The 23968-nt window shown below is 40.1% G+C and overlaps 3 protein-coding genes across 7 annotated transcripts in view; 2 read left to right on the plus strand and 1 right to left on the minus strand.

Moving 5' to 3' along the window:
- Positions 1-23968, minus strand: part of marchf8 (membrane-associated ring finger (C3HC4) 8) — a 115150-nt gene that overhangs the window by 78311 nt on the left and 12871 nt on the right. The gene's annotated exons all lie outside the window — the stretch shown is intronic.
- Positions 4145-20396, plus strand: cabp1b (calcium binding protein 1b). 3 transcript variants are annotated; one of them, XM_010772127.1, is made up of 8 exons: positions 4145-4923; positions 14529-14696; positions 15507-15537; positions 15640-15783; positions 15978-16087; positions 16459-16533; positions 16627-16699; positions 17671-20396. In XM_010772127.1, the coding sequence occupies exons 1-8, from the start codon at positions 4288-4290 to the stop codon at positions 17694-17696; spliced, it is 1263 nt and encodes a 420-aa protein (XP_010770429.1). In that variant the 5' UTR covers positions 4145-4287; the 3' UTR covers positions 17697-20396. The 3 variants fall into 3 exon arrangements, with proteins under 3 accessions (XP_010770429.1, XP_010770437.1, XP_010770446.1); XM_010772144.1 differs by lacking the exon at positions 4145-4923 and adding an exon at positions 11511-11943; XM_010772135.1 differs by lacking the exon at positions 14529-14696.
- Positions 21287-23968, plus strand: part of LOC104946304 (glycerol-3-phosphate acyltransferase 4-like) — a 5144-nt gene continuing 2462 nt past the window's right edge. For 2 of the 3 annotated variants that reach the window (XM_010772095.1, XM_010772112.1), the window contains exons 1-2: positions 21287-21432; positions 22258-22506. In XM_010772095.1, coding sequence (XP_010770397.1) covers positions 22339-22506 — 168 coding nt within the window. In that variant the 5' untranslated portion in view covers positions 21287-21432; positions 22258-22338. The remainder of the gene's footprint in view (positions 21433-22257; positions 22507-23968) is intronic. The other variant, XM_010772104.1, reaches the window with a different exon arrangement.

Consider the following 23968-nt stretch of genomic DNA (forward strand, 5'->3'; position numbering starts at 1 on the left):
AACAAGGGTGCTGGGTTTTTACTAGTTGTTTGTTGTTTAATGTGTCCAATGAGCTCTCAAGTGACTCATCAGGTAAACTGCTAAAAAGTAGCTCTGAGATTGGACTGTCTTTGGGAAAGAGAGGGAGACAGCAGGAGCATGCTTACAGGAAACCAGAGATTGGTGGAAAGCATAAATGAGGCAGAATAGACTAAATAACCTGTTCCTGTGGGCCCAAGAGAACTATATTACTGAAAAACTAAATGATACCTGCCTGACATTTTATAGATCTTAAATGAAAATATTGTAAGGGAAACTTCTGCAGCAATGGAGAGTCGGGACTCAGAGAGACACGAGGAGAGTTGGAGCTTTGATGTCAAACACTGATGGTTTATTACGAGTATCGGCCGGAGAATTCACATCACAAGTCACAGCAGCCAGAGGTTCTGACTGCACGGGAGGGTTGCCACATCAATTCTGAAGAGCCTCTCTCTCGATAGACCTTTTAACTAGTTTACAGAGAGTAATCAACATATTTGAGATAGCCTAAACATCTGGGCGCACTGAATCATTTGTCAGACCCTTAATGGCCTCGAAGATTACACACCTTGGAGTCCACAAACACAAAGAAGGAAGTGTTCCAGCGTTCTCACAACCATAAACCATTTGTGGCCGAGAGTTGACCGGTCATAAGCTGGGAACAGCCCATCTCCTTAAGGGAGATAACAGACGTCAGGGTTGGTCATAAACGTCAAAGGGCAAAAAGGTTAGATGTGTCTAGGAGTAAAGGAGAATTATTCCCTAACAAATGTTATAGCTCAAAATTAAAGACTTGTTCTCCTGTGCTTTTGCAGACCAAGTATAAGTCGTATCAGTCTTTGTTTTCTAAATTAGGGGTTTCTATTTTGTTGTGTTTTAAAATGTTTTTACATCGTGTATGTATTTTTCAGTCTGTGGCTATAAGTATGGTTTTATTGTCTCGTTCTTTTACATTCGTTTTTTTGTCCTATCGGTTTTGTCTAAATGTATTTATGCTGCTTTTTATACAATTTGGTCCACTCTGTTGTTTTTAAATGTGCTATTGAAATAAAGTTGGATTGGATTGAAAATGTTGCACAGTGATGAGGGACACTTTGATTGTTTTAATATGTACATCAGAAGGTTGTTTGTTACTTTTCTTACAAGCCTGACAACATCATCTGTGCTTGATTACTTATTTTACAAGAGTTAAGATTCTTGCATCTTTGATAAATGTACTGTATATATAAATGTGTTCTGCTTCTCAGGCCACTGTGTAAACTATATTTCCTCCTCTTGAACTAGTTGGGTTACAACAACGATTTAAGTGGGCCCATTATGTAAGATGTTTTATGTAAACTGCTCAACACGTGATCATTTCAAATGTTTAGAAATATTTCCATTAGACTCCAAGAAAAAGTGGTCACCTTTTTTTAAGCATCTACCACATGATGGTCTAGAAACTAAATAACAACTCATTTATTTTTTTAATGTAAAACTAGAGAGTTATGATGAATGAATAAACATTTGATTAATAAATGCATTGTGATGTGGTTTAATGGATCATTCAGTTCTTCATCATGTCAGTCTATTGATGACCAAAAGGCTGCTATCTGAACATTCACATTTTCTTAAAACATTGTTAACATTACATCCAACAGAAAGGGCTCATTAGATGAGTTTGCAAAATGTTTTTGATGATTCAGTTGATGGAGCTGCTATGTTGTTAATTATTCGCCCTTCTGATTTAATCCTATATAATAACTCCGCAGGGGACGAGGTTAATAAGGCTGCAAGGTGGGATCAGGGACACGGTTAGTCAGCGAAACATTAATTGTTTTCACGTCAGCTTTGTTTGATTTTTCTACTTTCTTCTTTGACATAGAATGTGCTACAGAAATGAACACATTACCATTTCATATATGTTTTTCACACCATACTCTCTTTTTAAATTGATAATCAGTAATCAACTTACTTATTATGTACACTCACATATCTTATGTGCTTATACTTTTATCAAAGAGGTTGGTGTTTATTTTTGTTAGAATTCAATATTTTGGTATGTGCAAAACATTTTTTGTTCATCTTGACAATCTCAGGTCAAAGTCATCTTCTTACCGTCTTATGAAGAGATGATTGAGTTGAATAATACGTGAGTTAGGGGACCCCCTGAACTGAGATTGTTATAGTCAATTCATTCTTTACATGAACACTGAAAAATAAAACAGCCAGAGCTATGTGGTCCAGTGCTACCACCACACACACTAGCAGCCGGTATACACTGACCAAATGTATAATATTGAATATTTAAATGTCACCATTATTTTAACAATTTTTTTTAATATTACAGTTGAACTAATACAACACTAAAATCCTCTTTTCGTTTTTCTTTCAGAGAACTGTGAACTGAAATAGTATTCCCAAGACTGCGCTGTTTGGAAACACAGAGCAGCAGCTGTCAGATGTGCAGCACTTGCCATAAAAGATGGTTTGGTCATCCGACCCTACTGTGAGATGGTGATGTTGGGTTGGACTGGGGAATACATGCAAAAATAGAATGTGACATCAGCCCAAAAAGAGTAAATTATGTTTTTATTTCTATATTGCTATCTTTTAAAAATGTTAATTCGTTTTTTACTCTCTTTTTTTTCTTCTTAAATGGGCCAGATTGCACCCTCAGGCTTGTACTGTGTCCCCTGCTGCAGCCCAATGTCTACAGAAGGGGAGAGCAGTAGGATGGGAGGTGAGCATAAAGGGAAAGTGCTTGAGATTTAAAAAAATGTCATGAAAATATTCATATGTTATAGTAATAATTACCAGTTCAAAAAAAAAAAGGTTTCCAAACGTTGAGATAAAAACACAGAATATTACTGGTTATCATAATAAATAAGAGGCTGGTTAAAGTGTAAGGGATAGTGTGACACCTGAAAGAGACAATGGCTCAGCAGCACTTTATGAGATGCACGAAGGAGGAAAAAAGGTAGAGTGGTTTAAGCAGGCCGATGATGAAGAGGGGGGAGGATGGGAGCGATGGAGTGAAGATGCTTTGCCTCTCCCTGGAGCAGAGGAGACACAGATGTCAGAGAACACAAATTCCCCAGAGAGGAGGGCAACAATCTGTTCATTTCTCAGCTCTGCACTGTGAAACACAGTTCGTGAGAGCTTGAGTCTCTAATTGGCTCCATGTTTTGACATCATTACACACTCTGCCTGGATCCCCGGACATCTGCTGTGAGAATTATGACCGTAGGTGTGCAGATGGGATGAGGTTTAAAGATTTTCAGTGTTTTTTTTCTTTTGAACTTTCTATTTTGAGTAAGCCATGGTAAAATATTCCAACATGTTTACTTTGGTATTATTTCTGTGTCCAACCATTGTCTGTCAAATAGATGACATTTGGAAAGCTTATTGTATTACATTTATATATAAATGAATTTTTGTTGTTGTTAAAAAGTCAATGAAAATATCATAGGGAAGTAAACTTAAGAATGCTGTTGTCATGTATATGACATTCAAAAATAAAATAGAAAGAGGGAAGGTGTACTTTTTTTTTAACCAATGAAGTCAAAAAAGTTCCCTTAATTAGGATCCCTGACAATTAGACCTGCACAACTTAAAGTGTGATATTTGGGGAGAATCTGCTTGAAAGAGTGAGTTTTATGAATTTGTTGTAATTATTGTGATAATAACTTTCAAATCATTTAGTACCAAAATGCTGATGTCCTACCGCCCCTTTCAAAAAAAACAAAAAACGTTTCCCTATAGTTTTTTTTATCACTGTTATATTCATGTATTTATTGTTATGTATGGACCAAAACACCAAGACAGATCCCTGGTTAACCTACTTGTCATATTTTTTCTAAAACCTTTTTAACCCTTTGTCTTTTAGTTCCACAGTCCACAGTAGTTTAATGTATATGAAGTCTCATTGGTCCATTGATGGTGGTTAGTTATTGTGTTTTTGTGAACACTTTAATGAACAGAAACAAGGGTTTTCTACAGTAAATCAATGCAGTCAACCTTAGATAAATCCAAAAGGCTAGTAGTGTGGGAAATAGTTTGCAGTGACGTGAGTCCTATGAACTTGGCTCGTGTCATCCAAAATTGACTGTCACTGTTTCACATTCACTTCCTCTCCCTCCTGTAGACTGCAGTGATGCTCGGGTTTGTAGATTAGATCCAAGTCAACTGACTGATGCTGAACACCTGCACGTGGCGAAGGACTGCCTTCTTTTTCGTTCAAGCGCCCCCCAGCCTGCAGAAGCTTCACTCTGCGAGAGGAAGCGCACGATGAGTTCTACTTTCCCCAAAAGCGAGTCCACTACTTCCCTTCTGAAATCCTCGGGGGGCCACAACCGTAAGTCGGGTCCGCAGGATCACCGGAGCCAGCACCGCGTCCAGCACCACCCCACCGGGAGAGAGGATGGAGCCTGGACCGAGGACTGCGAGAGTGCGCGGAGACCTCTCTGCCAACCGAGACACGCAGAGGTGTCTCGAAGTGGAGGAGACCACCGGGGGCAGAAGAGCCACTCTCACCGGCAGGCGAGCCTCCAGGATGAAGGGTACGCTCAGGAGGAAGCGAGGCACAGGGCGAGCCGGCTCCAGAAAGAGCGCAGCAAGTCCACCAGGACCAGGCATCATCCTCACGACTCCTCCCGAGGTGAGCCGCCTCCCGCAGCGCAGCTCCAGCACGGCTCCCCGCAGGACAGGAGGACCTCTCCGGTTCCGTCTTACCCAAAAGGACAGGACGATGCGGATTTCTTCTTCGAGCCCAGAGAGAGGGTGATCACCGGGTCTTCCTCCAGCCTCAGCTCCGACCCACCTGCGACCAGAGCCCCTGCGAAGTCCAGCCGCACATCCAAGAGAGTCAGCATAACCGCGTCTGACTCCGTCCTCCATCCCATAGTGAAGTCAGTCTTTGGACAGGTAAGAGGAGAAACTTTCTGAAACATGTGCATAAGAATACGTTTGTTTGTTGAAATGGGAATCAAGTTAATTTATTACTGAAAGCTCATTGTGTTACATAATGAGGAGCCACATTTGGAAACAGCACCATTTGATGGGACCGACATACAATTAAGAGACACTAAAGCTTAATTTGGATAACTTTTGTTTAAAAATAAGAACTTTTTCATTTATCTAGTCCCTTTTTTGGGGGAGGGATAAAACATTGAAAGTTTGTGATAAGCCTAAGCACGGATTTATTTTTTTGCCATAGGTGCGGGATGATAAAATAAAATAGCTAATATAATGTGTATAAATCCTTATCAGAATGATAGTATAGGAACTAATACAGTCCAATATCTTCACACAGATCCCAAGGCAAGGTGTTTTTTAGGCAAAGGGACATTTTGATGTACTTTATTATTGGCAAATATCTGTTTGTTGATGTTTAAGAAACTCCAGGGCTGACGGCAGGTGGAGGGTTACATGTGAGGTGAAGCTGGGAGCCATGTGTGACCGAACCTCCAGTCACCCCAGTTGAGCAAATAAAAAATTGATGCATGCATCCAGTCAATATTACTCCTGTATGTATCTGGTATCCATCAGTTTCACAGCTGGGGGGGGCTGCAGTCTCTCATGCGTCCCAATTTGAATACAGCCGCTTTCATTGTGCCTGTCACCTGATAACAGCAGGGGGATCAACTTTCCCTCAGTGTGGAACACTTTTCAGTGATGAGAGCTTGTCATGCACAAAAAGACACAATAATGACAGGTAAGTAAAATGTAAACACTGAAATATAATCTTCACTTAAGACATGTTAACTAACGTTGGTGAGTGAGGGTCAGCAGCAGATAAACTGTGCCTCTCTTCTTCCCCGCATCACCTGTCCACTAATACACCCGTCTCCTCCTCACTTCTTCTCCTGTGACTCCGACACATCGTGCACTTATCCAGTACTTCAGGGTTGTCTATTCTCCCCCCTTCTCTTTTCTTGATTCATTTAAATCCTTCTCTCTGCATTGAGGATAAAAAAAGCTGGAGAGGAGACAATTACCTCCCCGAACGCTAATGTGTTCCAGAAATAACTCCTCTCAATCCAGGCCAGAGCTTCAATCAGTCTTAGGGGTTCCAGTGAGGCAAAATCCATGCAGTGACGTAGTATATAAAATCTCTAGAGCTGCTGATTTGGGTGGAAATGGCACCTAATGTTCCTGTTTATTATCTCCATTATTTTCCACCAGCTTTTGGGTGGAAATAGCGGATGTTTTGACGTTTCTGCTTATTATCTTTCTTATTTTCCACTCAATTTCAAGCAACAGTAAGCAATCCCTTATATTTTTGAATAGTTTAATTGGTAAATGTAGCTATGAAAGATGTTTAGAGATGGGAATCTACCTAGAGGATTACTCAGTTGTACTTCACATTAAAAACATCAAAAAGTTTGATGAATGCATATCTTGGGGCTGAATCATTATTTCTTCAAAGGGTAGGAGTTAGGTTTTCTGTAATGTGAAGATAAGTCATATCAGCTGTCGAGATAGCTGTGAGTTGACTGTGCACTCAGTCGTGCATAATTGTTTGTGTGAAAGAGAGAACAAAAAATGGTCAAAGAAAGAAAATGATGGAAGAGACAGTTATTTTTGCACCAACTCAGCATCTTACACCAAGCTGTTTTATTTTAGCGACCCCACAGTCATAATACATGCCCTTGCTCCTTGAATAGATCTGGCAGCACTACGTAGAAAGAATGGTGAAATATTACACACTACAATTGTTTATTTCAAATATTCTTCTTGCGTAACATCAAGATCTGCATACAACCCCAACAGAACTCATTCGCTCCCAGTGGAAGGCGCTAAAAATAGCCCGTCAAGACCTGAATACGAGAGACTGGAGGAGGGCAGAGTGGCTTTTTTTTTGTTTGCCTTGGTAAACATATTCAAATCCTTTGGCATGCATGCCACCTGACAGAGCACATTTAAGGAACGGTTGAATAAAAAGATCAAGTTACCTTCGGGTGCGCATGTTTTTCCAAGCTACCAATTTCTACTGCGCACTTTGATATTCACAAGATGAATCATGATTACCAGAGAGGCTAGTATGTAGGGGTTAGAATAAGGACAAACGTGAGATGTGGTTAGCTGCTTGAATGCCTTTTGCAGCAACAATGTTACAGATAGGTTGTGATGCAAGGTTTCAAGACAACACACTAAAATGCATATATTTAAAGCACATACAAAACCATATTCTTCCTGCACATTCAGGCCTTCCAGGTTATATAACACACCTTGACTAAGGACAGAGCATAAGCACTTTTTTTTGTCCCTGTAGAATATCCGTTTCTATTTTAAGATTTCCTCACAATCACCACTTCCCTCAGCTTGTGTGCCCTTCAGTGACCTTGCATAGATAAAAAAAAAAAAACTCATTAGGAATTTGCAAATGTGGTTCAGACCAGCTATTGCAAGAGGTTTGTTATCTAGGTCTATTAGTGAGGACATGATTTTCTTTTAAAATGAAATGTAAATGAAAGATTGTGTTTTATCCAGCAGAGGGAGCACTGCTCGCTCTAATAGGTCTGAATACAGAGAGTGTGTGTGAGTGTGTGTGAGTGAAAGAGGGATTAATGGTCCACTGTGTGTCACATCAGTGAGACAGGATGAGTGAGAGGGCAGGGGAAGAAAGAGAAGGAAGCGAGTAAATCAGGAGGAGGACAAAGAATAAATAGAAGTGCTGGCAGACCTGATGATTGTTATGTAAGGCAAACACTTCTAACTTCCCTGCTCCCACTAGACGGATCAGAAGGCAATGTGAGGAAAGGTCTTCAAAAACAAATTGGCCCTTCACTTCATCGCCTGGTTTCCCTTTTAGTCATCTCACCCAATGACATTTCCTGTCTTTTATTCCCTTTCTTCCTCTTTTTGCCTTTTATAAAACATCTCCTCCTCTTCTCCTCCGGGGTCACACTGACCTTGGTGATGTTTGAGAAGTGAAAAAAGAGGAGGCATGCAGAACGACAAAATACAAAATGAGAGGAATAAGGAGAAAGAGCTGTGTGGAAATGAGAGGGAAGGAAATCATCATATTCATCACAGCATATGCCTGCAGTATGTCTAGAGTATACGAGGCTATTTTTAGACACAGTTGGATATTTTTATATCTGCGCTGGCAAAGGAGGAGGCAGAAAATGTCTCTCTTTGGTTAAATCCCTTTTTTGAGATGAGGATTAGGCAGTGAAATGTAATAACCTGCACACTCAACGGCACGGGAGGCAGTTTGAAGCACATGCGTGTGGTGTGCGTGGTGATGCTAAATATTCATGCAGACCTGAGGCTGAGAGGGGAAATCAGTGAGAGACAGAGGACAGGGGCTAAATGAGTCAGAGGAGAAACAACAGGGGTTTAATTGACTCAAATGAGGCAATGTCAATATTTTCAGCTGATGACGCATTAGACGTTTAACCAGACCAATTAAACAGTTTTGAACTATCTGAAATAGCTTTGAATTTCCAGAATAATCTAGCATGAACGCTCAATATTTCAGCTAAATGAATCAATGGCAGGATAAAACGGTGACGTCTTAACCCAAGCACAAGCAGATGACGCATGTGTGCTTTGTATTTTTTTTCATCGGCTAGATGGCCTCTGAGAAACACACACACACACACACACACACACACACACACACACACACACACACACACACACACACACACACACACACACACACACACACACACACAAAAACAATAAAGTAAACCCAGTTGCTTTCAGACAACGTTTGACCGTGACAATGTTACCACTTTGCAATTGAAAAGAAAGGAAAGTTTTCCGTACAATAACAAAAGAACAAATGTCAGATTGATGATGAACGCTTCACAGCTTGTCATGTTATCCTTTCTTGTCCTTCCCCCTCCTACTGTACATCTCTCCACTCATTTACAGTAACACACTCATGGCAGTGGATGAAACAGGATTATATTTGACCTCAAAATCTTCATAATAAAGCAAAAGTTATTATTAGTTTTTCTCTTGGAATGAGCTTCCCGTCCACACATTAGTTTAAATGTAGAATCTGTGTGTGGTTCAAGGAAAAACATCCACAGCTATTCATTGAAATTCTGTCCTGAGATGTCAGTGAGGATTGTGTAATGTAAAGTACAGTGTGTGTGTGTGTGTGTGTGTGTGTGTGTGTGTGTGTGTGTGTGTGTGAGTGAGAAAGGGGTGAGGAGAAGGATACAGGGGGAGATATAGATCTCATGCCCGTGCTCACTATAGTGGTCTGACATTATGAGAGTTGACGGCCCCTGTGTCTGACGTCTGATGTGTTCTGAAGTTCACAATGAGCCTCCGGTGAGGGTTGGGTGAATCATCCACAGAGCAACACAGAGGAGCCGCGCAGATATTGAATAGGAGCGAGATCGGAAGCGACGTCGGCGTGAATGTGTTTATTTAAATGGCAGAGAATGGACAAGGTCATCAGTGGAGGGAAATAAGGATATCTATTAGTGTTGCTATGGTTTTAGTTCAAGTTAGCTCAGGAGTGAATGCTGCTGGTAAAAGCCTTAAATGAGGGTTTAATAATACATGTCTCTTTTTGTATTTTTAGATGGTGCTGGAAGAAGCACTCACATCCTCAAAGTCCCCCTCTGTTTAAAAAGGTGTTACTCCTCTTGGATGTTTGACATTCGAACTGCAGAATGATTTATGTGCAGTTTGACACTAGAAGGCTCTCTTCAATTGTGTCTAAGGAGAAAGCGTTTCTCTCTGCGAAACTTAAGACAAACAGCCAGGTTGTGTTACGTCACAGCTTGTTTGGAGGCAAATCATGTTAAAAATGAGCAACCTGCCTGAAGGGGATCAGGGACGCAAACCCTGCCTGCTCTTTTAAATGAATTTCAGAAACACGCTTTTTTCACCTTTATGTAATTTTGTTTATGTTTTGTTACTTCTGTGTGTTTTACTCTGTTCCCAGCGACTGTTTCCTTTTATGTTAATTTCATTCTCTGAGTATTTAAATCTGTCTTGTTTTATATAAGTTATAAATATGCTACTTACACAAGTGCAGGGAATAATGTGAAGCCTCCAGTGCACAAACACTGAGAATGGCACATTTGTATTTATAGCAGAGAAGATATAGTCTGAAGGGAATGTATGTAAATACAATACTACAAGATGTAAGTAAAGGTCATTTCATCATTATTTATGGGTGGAATGTAATTATTATTCAAATATTTTTTTTTAACATCCTTTACATTTTGTATGATATTTGTGTTGCTTTTGCATTAACATGGATACAGCCTAAAGGCTCAGCTGGTTAAACTGCTGACGAATCAACACTTTTTTAAGACCAGATTCATAATAAGTGTAAAGGTAGCAGATCCAAGTTTTCCAAGTCAAGCAGGACGAAATACTTGCATTTCATTTCTTTTGTGGTTCAGAAATATGCTTAGCACGGAGCCTTCATCAAAGCCATGCGCTACCTTTTCACTGTTTCTTCGAATATGCTTTGATTTGAGGGATTAGCACTCCACCGAGAATCCGGTTGTAAAATGCAAACTTCTTTTTCAAAAGATTGTTATACTCTTACTGTATAAGAAATGCATCAGATTTGTGGAGGTAAACTGTAAAAAAGGATGTAAAGCAAAAAGTAGAGTATTGCTTTCTGAAATGTAGTGGAGAAGTATAAAGTCACATAAAATGAAAATGCACAGTAAAAGTATCTTTAAATGACACATAACCCCCCTTGCATCTGTTTACTGATGTATTTTGAGCCGTTTGATCTTTAGCGACACTCTCCTTCTCAGTCATAGTTCTTCACAATAGGTGTGTGTGTGTGTGTGTGTGTGTGTGTGTGTGTGTGTGTGTGTGTGTGTGTGAGAGAGAGGGGGTGATAAAGAGCATGTATCTGCCTGACTGTGTGCTTGCATTGGCACACATTGTTTGCATCGTTAGTGGTTCACAATCCACGTGTCATTTATTGCACATTTTGGCTTTGATCTGAATCCATGCCCTTCAAGCTTAACTTGACATTGTGATGCTTCTACATTGTGTGTGTGTGTGTGTGTGTGTGTGTGTGTGTGTGTGTGTGTGTGTGTGTGTGTGTGTGTGTGTGTGTGTGTGTGTGTGTGTTTTAGGGGGGGATGAATGCTGGGGGAAGAGTGGTGAAAAATATGGGAGAGTAGGGGGTGAAGAGAGAGCGTGTGTTTTATTTTTAGCTCAACAGCCCCACATCCATGTGTGTTTAATGGAGTGTGATTTTGCGTGTGTGTGTGTGCGTGTTTGGATTAGTGTCTCCAGCGTCTCGCTCAGGGGAAGGTAATATACTTGTCCGAACGAGCTTCTTCTGTCAGATTCACATAGATGGTTTTAAACTGTGGAGAAGGGGAGAGAGGATTGGGGGGGGGGAAAGAGCAAGAGACAGATGGACAGACAGAGGGAGAGAGAGAGAGAGAGAGAGAGACAGAGAGAGACACAGAGAGAGAGAGAGACAGAGGGAGAGAGGGAGAGGGAGGCAACACGCTAGAGAGGATGGAATGAATGAGCAATCTTGCTTTTCTACTCTTGGCGCTTGCACCTCGCTCTGAACACATGCATGCTTCCTCTCTTTTCTTTGTGTTGTTTGGTTCTGTCCTTTGTCCTTTATCCTTGTTTACATATTTCCTCCTTTGTCTTTGTGTCCCTCCCTTCGTACCTCCCGGCGTCTTCGCCTCTAGGTCCTCCCCGTAAACTCCTCCGTCCTCTCCCTCCTCTACCTCCCTATGATATATCTGCTCCTCTCCCTGCCTTCTCCCAGATGTCCTCTCATGTTAGTCAATGACCCTCAGAACCCTCTTTCCCTTTCTGATCTCTCCTATTCCCATGCATGCCCGGGAGCATATGCAAACACACATGCCTACACTTACATACAGTAACACAGTCACGGTTAGAGAGAAAACTTAAGACAAGGAGGATTTTTTTTTCTTTGCAATGGGCAACTCTTTAAAGTCGCTTAGAAAGAAGGTAAGCTCTGCGGTGGTCTTCTTGAATCCCCTGGGTGTTGTTGCATGTTTGTCTCATGGTGTGTCCCCCAACCTGACTGAAGGCGATCTGACTGGACCTGCTCTGAATGGATCTTCACTAACAAGCTGTCTAAAACTGTTTCCCTTCTTTTGTGTCACCTTGAGTTAGCATGTGAGGCAATATTGGAAGAGTTGTTTTAAGATGAACCTGTAGTTTTAGTCAGGAAATAATTGTCTTTATTGAGTGTTGAAAACTAATTATGTATGTACTTTATGCATTGAGTAGGGCAGCTGTAATATGACCTCTATCAAATGCTCTCTTTTAAGATCCCCTCGTGCTCATTAGTGCATTTTTACAATCCCTTAAAAAAAACATTTGAGCCTTTTGTCAAGGTGCTGATGTGCTCAACCTGATGGGCGAACAAAAGTCGGTGAATTTGGATCATGTCACCAAACATCAGTCAAATCCCGCAGTGATGCTACCTTGCCAGCCAGCTGTAGCTTTCTACTCTGTTGAGCTGCACCTGCAGGATGTGATGCTACAAAACAGGTGTGCTCTTAAACTACATCAGATCTTTTAGCTTTTGGACGACAATACAAGTGCGCAGTCGAGGATCAACAAAGGAAAAACACTCAAGAAGATCAAGAAGATAACCTTGGTTTTGAACTATCTCTTACATCTGCTGTCCTCATCGTATCAGCGTATGCTTTGATGAACTCAGTGTAGCAGACAGACAATACCACAAATAGATGTTCCTTCATTTCCACAGCTGCACATCCTTGAGGAAGCACAATATGACATGCAACTGTTGATGCCATCTGTGCAGAATTGGTTGGAGTGCTTGAGAAGTTCTTGCTTTTTTCCCCTTCTTCCTTTGGTTATATAAATGCAAGCGCGTGGCTTCATAGTATTTTTCTGGCACGATATACCCACAGACAGCCCCGCTCTGCATCACTTGGTCAGATGACCCAGTGGGCATCCGTTATTGTGGTGGTGGGGACTGAAGCAATGCATGAACTGGCATTAAGAGTGTGAAGGTCATCTGTAGAGATGAATACAGTATGTATGCATGCATGCATAATGATTTGTTCCTTAAGCATATAAGTGTTGAACCTTTACTGTAAAAGCATTTGAAGACGGGTGCTATGTCTGTGGGGTTTAAAGCGGCAGAAAAATGGTCCCTTGGTAATTCGCTCTGACAGTTAGTCACCTCCACTCACTTTAGCTGGATTTTTCTCCATGAGTTGGATTTTACTTGGCAATAATTGAAGATAAATGTTTGCCAAGAAAGGATAGTCACAGAACATTAAAACAGAATTTCTAATACTCTTGTATTCAGCATTCAGCCGAAGATCAGGCAGCTGCTCGCTCTCATTTAAATAACAGTCAGTTTGGACCTTGTTTGGCTTAATTTAGAAGAAGCTTTTCTGTCCACTCATGAATAGCGATTGCCCATTTTAATAAACCTGTAGTTCTCTCTGTAGTCGGGATGACAGCTGGGGAAGGAACTTTTGCCCCCTGGTTAGTTGACTAATGGATGATTATAATGAAATGGCTGGCTGAACTTTAGCCTCAACTTCTGGCCAACACAATTGGTGTGTAATGTGGGCACAGAAAACTGAAATTGAAGTAACTTACCAGCATCTTAATGATTTAAATCAACTATTGAAAATCCCTGATACCTTTTAAGCTCTGCTCCATCAATAAAACTACCCATACATTTAGACTGTGTCATCAGAGGGAATCAGGCTGTCAGTTAAATGTGTTCAGCTGTTTTAATCAGATGTTAGAGGATTACTGAATACAATTTCTTAATTTTGAAGCATTGCGGTTGGTACTATATTATAGTCTGTGTGATTGCGCAGTACAGCGACATTACCACAAGAAAGACAGAACAATCATACAAATGTAGCTATGTTTTTTTATTTATAATTATACTACATTAATCTGGAAAATGTATTTTAATCACCCTTTAGGACTTTGTTCTTGATGGTGCTGTTTCAAACTATAATCTTTGTTAGACAGGATAGTCAAAAGTAAACACTTTAGCCCTTTGTAATAAATCGGAATAATTATTTTAAGGCGGGACAATTGGAAGCTGAAAATAAAAGGGCAGTTGGGTGAGGCTGACAGTGGGACATAGGCATTTTATTTTTGCCATGCAATAAACTCCACCATTGGCATTAGAGGGGGATGAGGGTTAGGGTTTCTGTTTTGTTAAATGATTCTGTTAGTCTGCCACTAGGGGATTGAGATGTGTTATATCTCCTGCGACAGAGGCTCGGTGGTGTGTTCTGTTGTGCAGCCTTGTGACCTGCAGCACAGATTCATGGATGGCATCAGTTGCTCATGTCATGACAAATGACCCCCTCTCCCCTCTCACTGCGGTGCTTTCCTCGGTCATGACTGACCTGACTCCACACTTCTCTGTGACTGGCAGACATATGCCCGTCACCCTCTCCCTCCCCCATACCATCCCACCTTCTTGTTGACTCCATGCTTCCATAATCTGAGTCACGGTCTCTACCCCTGTCTTTGCTCCTGCTCCCATGTCTGGCCTCCCCCCGTCCCAAATGCTGCCCCAGGACCAAAAGAAGAACTACAAGGCAGTGCAGTCCTGTGAGGAGGGGGGATCTGGGGGGGCCTATCTTGAGCCGCTATTGGCCCTGGCCCAGAACGGAGCCAGCATGCACACCGTACTGGGGCCTGCGTGCATCTTTCTACGCAAGGGCTTCGCTGAGAGCCGGCAGGCTGTACGTAAGTCCAGACAATATCATGTGCATGCATGGCAAGAGATAAGAACACATGACAGTAATAACAAAAACATGTGATGAAAGTGTGTCGTAATCACCTCTCACTGTAACATCAACACTAACAGCATGTACGGAAAACGTGGTTGAAATGACAGGCTATTATTTTAGAAGATGAAATATGATTTAGTCCTTTTGAGATCAAGAAGGCAAGGGTGTGTGTATAGTTATGCATGAGGAAGCATTACTCAAACAACTGTGGAGATTTGTAGCAAGATGGAGAATTGTTAAATCTGGGCTATGGTAATGGCGGATATGTTCCTAACATGATTATCTAACCAATCTAATTTGTTTGGACAAAGTCTTGTTCTTTTAAGAAAACAGTGAATCCTCAGGGTAGACGACCGCTGTTTTAATGACTCTTCTGAAGACAAACTCTCAGATAACGGATGCAGGGGTTGAGATTGAGTCATGTTGATTTAATGGACGGGGAAATGGAGAATCTGTTGTGAGCTTTGCGTCCCTCCAATGTCTCTGCATTTCATCGTGTTTCTGATTTTTACTTTCCCAAAACCCTAATGTGTTATTTTTCCACAGGGTGTAACAGAGTGCCAGGAGTGCTTGTTTTCTGCAGCAGGTGATCTCACTGAAAAGCTCTTCCCCTCTGACTGGAAGGAAACATGTAGACTCTTGGCACTCTGCGGCACATGCCTGCTGTTATTGTATCATATTGTTTGTGGAATGCTACGTTTTGGCATGATTTGAAAGATACCAGCAGTGTTTGAATCCTGACCTTTCACTGATCTTTCACAGGACCGAGAGTTGAGGCCCGAAGAAATGGATGGTAAATTCAGTGAAAAATAAAGAATGAGTAGATATAACTCTAATTTGTACAATATTCTTAAATAATCTTCACATATTCTCTCTTCATGTCTCTCGCTCTCAGAGTTGCGTGAGGGTTTTAAGGAGTTTGACAAAGACAAAGATGGGTTTATCGGCTGTAAAGACTTGGGGAACTGCATGAGAACTATGGGATACATGCCAACAGAGATGGAGCTTATTGAACTGAGCCAGCAGATCAACATGAATTGTGAGTAAAATGGTGCCTTTGTATATGTGCATTAATGTGCCTGCTTATACATTTTTTCATCTGAAAAATATCTAGAATCAGTTGTGCATGCTATGACTAATTATCAGGTAAAGTACAAATAAAGCAATACATCTTGTGTCTCTTAGATTACCGTAAAGGTTAACCCATTTTATTATTTGTAACCTGCCCAACAGTGGGGGGACATGTTGACTTTGAGGACTTTGTTGAACTCATGGGGCCCAAACTTCTGGCTGAAACCGCAGACATGATTGGGGTGAAGGAGCTGAGAGATGCATTCAAGGAGGTGAGGAAAGACATTAGGAAAAAACTTACAGAAAAGCAAACTGAGTGTGATAACAATACGCATATAGAGCTTATATCATGTCATATATCATATAGCAATAATCTAAGGATGTTCTACCGGTGGTTTGGTCATTCAGATATGATGATAGTGGTTGAAAAAAGCTAAGGATTAGATGTAAGAAAAAGGGGAATAGCATAATGCATTTAATTGTATACATTACTATTTCAAAATAATTAAAGAGCCTTTGCCTAGAAATTTGCAGTAATAAACACACAGACAATAAAATGGAAAACAAAAAACAGATTTTCACAATATAGTATTTTATGATTTTAATGTAATAACTGTGTTTCATTAATTTTTTTCTCTCTCAGTTCGACACTAATGGTGACGGCCAGATCAGCACAGCAGAACTCAGAGAAGCAATGAAAAAACTGTTGGGCCAACAGGTAGAGAGTATCTATCCTCTTTGTTTATCAATCATGGTGTCCATCTGATCCTGTCCGTTTATTCACACCTTCCCCTCAACTTGACTCTTTCAGGTCGGACACAGAGACCTGGAGGACATCCTACGAGACATCGACCTCAACGGAGATGGGCATGTGGACTTTGAAGGTAAAGAATCCTATGCAGTGCATCACACCATGCCTTGCTATTTATACATATACTATTTAATTTCACAGCGTGCAGAGCCTGGAAATCAAACATGCTTACATCATAACTTTGTCTCTCGCTTTAAATCACACTCAGAGACATTTCAAAGTAAAATCCTAGCATGTGTTCTGATATCTGGACACCACGCTGATCGTGAGGTGAGGGGATGAAGGCACTACAGTAGGTCTGTCTGTCAGATTATCTCCACACCAAGGGATTATGTCACCTCACAGATTACCCACAGAGGAAAAGATGCAAACACATCAGGGATGAAAGTATTAGAAACCACTGCTACTCTCAGTTGTAAAACGATACTTGCATCAACATCATTTAATATGTTTTCCTGGATTCTATACAACCCATCAGAAATAATGTCCAAGCTACATTTGATTGTATTCCTTATGTATGCATATAGGTGGTGTAAGTTTACTGTAAACGTATTTGATGATTGGTGTTATGTCTGAGGTTCTAAGCAGCAGAACAATTTTTCCTGAGCTGTGACAGTGAGTCCACTGCTCTCCACAAAAAGAGACTCATCTTTGAAAGTCCTAGATACATGCACAGTAGATTATGGTCAAAATGTTCCTTATGAATGGGATGTATGGCAGGAAGTAACCAAGTCATATAAAAGGTGAGAAGTTCTGTTTGGATCTATGATTAGAGTGTTTGTTACCAATCAATCATTTTAGAAAATAAATGGTTATTGTGTCTGTTTTTACTGAAAACAATACAATGTTTTGATACTGTGAGTTGAGATCAACTACAGTTAAGGCATAATGGAGATTTGGCACTAAAATGACAGCCTCTTTACATTAACAATAATTGTATCATGTGTATAAAGGAGTAGTTGTGCAGCATCACATATTCTATTGAGGTGACTTAACAAACGCTTGGTAAAAAAAAAAAAATCAGCTCTTTCCTTTAATTCCCAGAGTTTGTGCGGATGATGTCTCGATGAGGTCCTGACCATGAATCAACATGAACTCTGGTGTGGGAGCACGAGGAAAGAGACCAGCATAGAGCACCAACGGATCTTGAACTACTGAGCTTTCAATGGAAACGAAAACATATCAACCCCGCCCTGAAACTGCCATGCTGAAGCACACAGGCTGTTTACAGCCAGAAGCAACACTGTTCATTTCTTAGAAAATAATCAAAACCAACAGCTGCATTTGTAACTTTTGCAAAGTTTATTTAAAAAACAAATTTTCCTTAAAAATACCAACACATTTAATGCTGATGTTGACTCAATGGGTCGAACTGGATGTTTGGGCGGGATGCTCAAACACTGTTTGTTGTAAAATCTGTGTCACTCAGACATTGTTAAATAAGAGATTAACTGCTCCTCCCCCACATCCCCATGTGGGTCCTCCCCAGTTCCTGGTGCCTCAAGCTCCTCCCCCACATCCCCATGTGGGTCCTCCCCAGTACCAGGTGCCTCAAGCGTCCACCCTACATCCCCTTGTGGGTCCTCCCCAGTTACATGTGCCCCAAGAGTATCCCCCACGTCCCCTTGTGGGTCTCCCCCAGTACCAGGTGCCCGACGCTCCAGTCGAGCGAGGGGCTGACTGGACTGGAGGGGCACTTGGAGCATCAGTCCAGCGGGGGTCCGACTAGACATGGGGGGCACTTGGAGCATCAGTTGACATGCACTGTGTGTACATATCTGGGTTTGGGGTAGAACATTATCTTCACAATCTGTGTCATATTCATCACTACAGCTTGAGGGACAAGTTATATATGAGCTTTGTTGCCTCTGTAAAGCGTCCTGCCTAGCAAGAAGCTGCATGACCATATTGCGGATTTCTTTAATGTTATGTTCTTGGGTGGATGGGGGAGGGTAAGAAGCTCCATAGTGCTCATAGTCTTGCAGATATGAGGTTGCATATCTGTTCCATGCTCCCCGCCAAAGTCCCTCTTCATCCTGCTACTCTCTCCGATCCATATCCAATGCCTAAGCACTCCGGCTCGAAGGACCATGTAAAAACTAGGCTGTCATTTTAGGGAGGGTTGCCTGAAGTGCCTCTGCATTGGCATACCAGTCAAAGTATGAGGACCCACGATGAGAGTAGTTTAACCATTTATTTGCTTCACATGCAGTTGACAGTTGATGTAGCTGATGGTGGTGATGATGATGATGATGATGATGATGATGATGATGATGATGATGATGATGATGATGATGATGATGATGATGATGATGGTGGTTATGATGATTTCAAAGCTAGGATATAAACACAAGTGGAAATAGGAAGAGCTACAATACTCTGTAACAAAAAAATCAAATATTGCTTTCGCCAGATAACCCTAAACAAGCTATCAATAAACCTAATCAACAATTACATTACATTACATTGAACGTAAACACAACTTAATAATGCATCGATATTCAGCTTGTGAAGAGAGCACATGGGGATCAGCTTGAGGCTACAGACACGGGAGAGACTGAGCAGGGCTGATTACAGGCCTTAAATGGGATCAGGTATGGCCTGGTAGGTGGAGGTTAAGCCCCGCCTCCCACCAGACCAAAAAAGGCAGGGGAATTTACAACACTGTTAATAAATGTAGCATTTAAAAAAACACATTTGTAACTACAGCTGTAAGCCAGCAAACATCTGAACTAACACAGCAAATGTTTTGCTAAAGCAGAGGACATCTAAAGCACAAACATAAAATGGCAATATGAAAATATTTGATGTGATTCTATCAAAGATGTGTGTTTGTGTTTGTGTTTTGTGCATAATGTTGTCTCTTTCCAACCTACTGTCGGTTTAATGTCCCCTAAGACTATGGTCATACCCTGGTTAAGGAAAGCCAATATTTGTTTTGTAATTATGTACAATGTAGCACTTATGCAGTTCTGCTGATTTTAATAACATTATGCCTATCTTACTGTGATAAATGTCATGTTCAGTGTGCATCAACTGCAAAAAAATCTCGAAGGAAATTCTCTTAAATTACAGTGAGTTTCTAATCTTGACTACAGCGATATGCCTTTTTTATTACATGTATTATTTATTCAGAATTTTGCTTGCAGGAATTCATAAAGTTTGACAGATACCACAGAGCGTTAAAACTAAACTGTAAATGAAAGAGAAATTCTGTTTATGCTTTAATTTTTTCAGAGAGCTTTATGAACTTTGCCTGTTTTATTGGGGTTTCGTGAGTCTAAACAATCCTGAAGTGATTTAACTTGAATACCTCAAGATGAATTGAACAATCAACCTCATCCACTAAACTGCCCCTAGCATAAGCTCTAATATCATTTTTTGTTTACCCTTCTGCCATGATTACATATACTTGTGAAGAAGCCGCATTTGCTTCTTTATGTAAAAAGCCAAAGAAAGTTTACAAGAAAAACATGAGTCTTATTCAGTGTATTAAGTGTGTACATTGTGTTTTAGAAGTAGGCCTACAATCCATTGGATTATATGTTTTAAAATGGCTACTTGAAATGCCCTTCCAAGTTGATGGGGCTGCTAAATTCTAGATTGACTGTTCATAAATGGACATGGGGGGGCTTATGCATGTTATAATGTTGAGACATTCTTCCAAAGGAAAATCTTACTTTGTGTTTTACTTGTCTTAAGTGTGTGAAACTATGCATGCAAGAAACAACTGACATTTGTAGCAGATTAAATAAAGATTTTTATTGGAACTTTTCTGTCTTAAATACAAATGATTTTGAGGACACGTATCTGTCCAGACCGACACATTATATTGTGTGTCTATCTTTCTGGTGAACATTTCTAAGGTAAGGTTTGAACCACAGACAATTATCAGTATTGAATGTATGACAGGTATCCATTCATTTCTATGGACAATCAATGGGGTTTAATTCCAACACAGTATGCATATGGCTTGAAATCAGCAACATTAGAAACATTCCTTTTCAGAGATTGGATGTTGCAAAAGCCAAAATGAAAAAGCTTAATCCAACTTTCATGGTTTATCAAAATGAATAATTTCTAGAAAAGATGCAAAACATCTCTGACATTTACAAAAATGTTTTAAATAACAATCTGACAAGTGTTCTTAATGATCTAAACACACAGTCCTTTCTATAATGACTCATTGTGTTAAGTTAACAGTAACAGGACACAGAGTAGACCATCTTCACCCTCTCATTAAATCCAAATACATTTTCAAAGGATAAAACTATAACTGCTTGCAGGCAATTTTGTTGTTTAAGGTTATTTTTCTTCATAGATTAGTCTCTTTAGGTAAACGTTATGATAAGTAGCTCTTATCATAAATGCCAAGCGCATTATCATTTTTTAAAGATTATTAATAATGGATACTAGTCTATGTGATGATGTATTGCTTTGGATAAAAGCGTCACTAAAATGTAATGTAATGTATTATTATAATGTTTTTTCTTCTTAGTATTTCTGTCCAGTGTGAGCGCATTACATTGACAATAAGCAGGTTATATTCGTTTCAAGCTCTGTAATCAGATTACTGTGGACTTCCTGCCCACAGTGACGGCGGCTCTCATTGGTCACATTTTGTCATGTTGCTATGGTAAACCTGTAAATAAAGCCAGCAGCTGCACACAGATACATGTAACGATTTTACAGCCGGGATTGTCCTGATGGAGAAACACCTGCTGTACCTGCTGACCGACTGTCACCCCACTCCTCCGCCGCCACAACACTACCGTTAGAAGCGGGGAACGGTAATGCCGTTACCAGGTAGCTTACACAATATTAGCCGTTGGTCACAGTGACAGTAAGCTTTATTAACCTAGCAGCTACCTTCTTGTATGCTAGCATGTTGCGAAACTAACTCATGGAAACTTGCTGATAAATATTGCATACTGCGACAGAGTAACTTAACATTAGCTAGTAGGCTACACTAGTGGTTAAACCATATGCATAGAAAACAGTAGCTGTTTGCTGTTAAATCTTATTATGTTGGTAATAAATACGGTAATGCAGGTGATAATGTGTGACATTATTGTAGCTAGATAGCCCTGCTTGTTGTACCATAACGTTAATGATATATAGTTTATATCTGTATCAAAGTAGGTTATTTATTTAGAGTAACTAGCTTTTAATATTCAACCTTTCAGTGTTAATTGCATCCCTCTGCTCTGAGGTTTAACTGGTAATGTACCTTCAAATGTATTCTTACATTTATTTTTTATCATTCAATTCATAGCTAGTGACAATATTAATTTAGTTTTCTTTAAACCTTTTTATCTATTTTTTTTTAATTCAACATAACCATACACTCTCCGACAAAGGACCTAAAATAAACAAGATAAATGCAAAGAAAAGGAGGGCGAAAACTGTAGACCCTGATGCTGGATTAAAAAGGTATTGTGTGTTGCATCTAATATGAGGGTGTCACAAGTCACATGTGTCTAATATCATACCCATTATTGGTCAACAGCAACAAATTATTATATTGTTCAAAATATAAGTCAATCACAATTTAGCACAAGTCACCTGAAAGGGATTCTAAACATTGTCCTTTTTTATGATAATCTTGATCATTTGATCTGTCTTTTTCAGACAATGAGTTTCTCCTAATGTTCGTTCCACCGTGGGCTTCGGACGGCGTCTCTTCAAACTGACCAGGAGTCTGTGAGCAGCATGGCTTGGTTCACAATTCCTGTTGAGAACCTGCTGTGCAAGTGTCTCTGCATCTTCATCACCGTCTGGTTGACTCTTCTAATTGTCTTCATAATTGTGCCGGCCGTCCTTGGAATATCTTTTGGTCTCCGCAGACTCTACATGAGGACCCTTCTCAAGATCTTTGAGGTGAGTATGGTCTCTGTGTAATGCACCATGTTTTTAGAACGATACATAATCAAAGTCATTTGTATTGATATGGTTTTGGACCAGGGTTTCGTTTATTTATTATAAACTTAACACAAAAAAGTAAGGCAATTTGTGTTTGGTAGATGATTTCTATGTTGTAACAGTGCTTTTTGGCAATAAATCTTATATTGTTGAAAAGCCTGTTTTCTTACCTGTCCAAAAGTAACACATTTGTGAGGAACAGGCAGACAGGCCATCCCATCCTCTCCACTCCTACTCTATCGGTGCAGCAATCAGCAAAGCCTTCTCTGCGTCTTCTCCACACTGTAACCTACAATCCAACTGTCGTATGCAGATTCTGGACTCTGGACTCAACAAAATGTTCCTCCACATGTTGAGGTTCCAGTGCATGTGGGCCTGAAGGTGATGGGCAGGCTCCTGGCAGCCGTATGAGACCAGAGAGTGGCTGCTGTTTGGCATTGGCAGATAATTTTTCATGGGCGCAACCCACATACTTAGCTCTGCTGCTCATCCCACAAATGCTTGTTCCTCACAAATGTGGTACCATTGGAAAGGTAAGAAAACGGGCTTTCCAACGGTATAAGATTCATTGCCAAAAAGCATTGTTACAACAACAAAATCATCTACCAAACACAAATTGCCTTACCTTTTTTGTTAAGTTAACCCTTAAGTGGATCTTTTTGGACCCGGTGAGGTGGTTTTCTTGAAGTATCTTTGTAGTTACATTTTTTTAATCATTTCATATTCCAACTATTCCTCAAAAAACATGTTTTGGATATCATGCCATTCACATTTTAAATTTAAATGTTATACTTTTTAAGAAATTGTAGTTTTTGTATTTCTACACCAAGTTCCATAAGTGGGTCAAAAATGAGCCGCATGCATTTTCTATGGAATTTCGTTTTTTTTTTCAAAATGTAAAAAAAGTGTCTAAAATTATAAATAGTGAAAAATTAAATATAAAATGTTTCTAGTGTGAACCAAAATAACCCTACACTCTTCCATAAGTGGGTCAAAAAGGACACGTATTAGAATAATATGAGTTTTTATGCCATTTTTGTCATTTTGGTTAAGAAAAATCACTTGTATAATATTTAGTATTATATTTTGGTTCACACTAGAAACATTTTATATTTAATTTTTCACTATTTATAATTTTAGACACTTTTTTTACATTTTGAAAAAAAAAACGAAATTCCATAGNTGCCTTAGGCTGGCCACAATAAAAGGCCACTCTGAAACGTGCAGTTTTGTTTTATTGGGGGGGTCTGGGGGGTCCGAAAACCAGTCAGTATCTGGTATATATATATACACACATACACGAAACATGTCTCTGAAGTGTTTGACTCCAAAGACCAAACAGATCATTGTAGCATCCCATAATCCCCTCTGTTTCAGCCCTGTTTCAGAAGTGCTGATTCTCTGTCTGTTACTTTATAGA

The sequence above is a fragment of the Notothenia coriiceps genome, unplaced genomic scaffold (genome assembly GCF_000735185.1).
Source record: "Notothenia coriiceps isolate Sejong01 unplaced genomic scaffold, NC01 NC01_scaffold00000339, whole genome shotgun sequence".
NCBI lineage: Eukaryota > Metazoa > Chordata > Actinopteri > Perciformes > Nototheniidae > Notothenia > Notothenia coriiceps.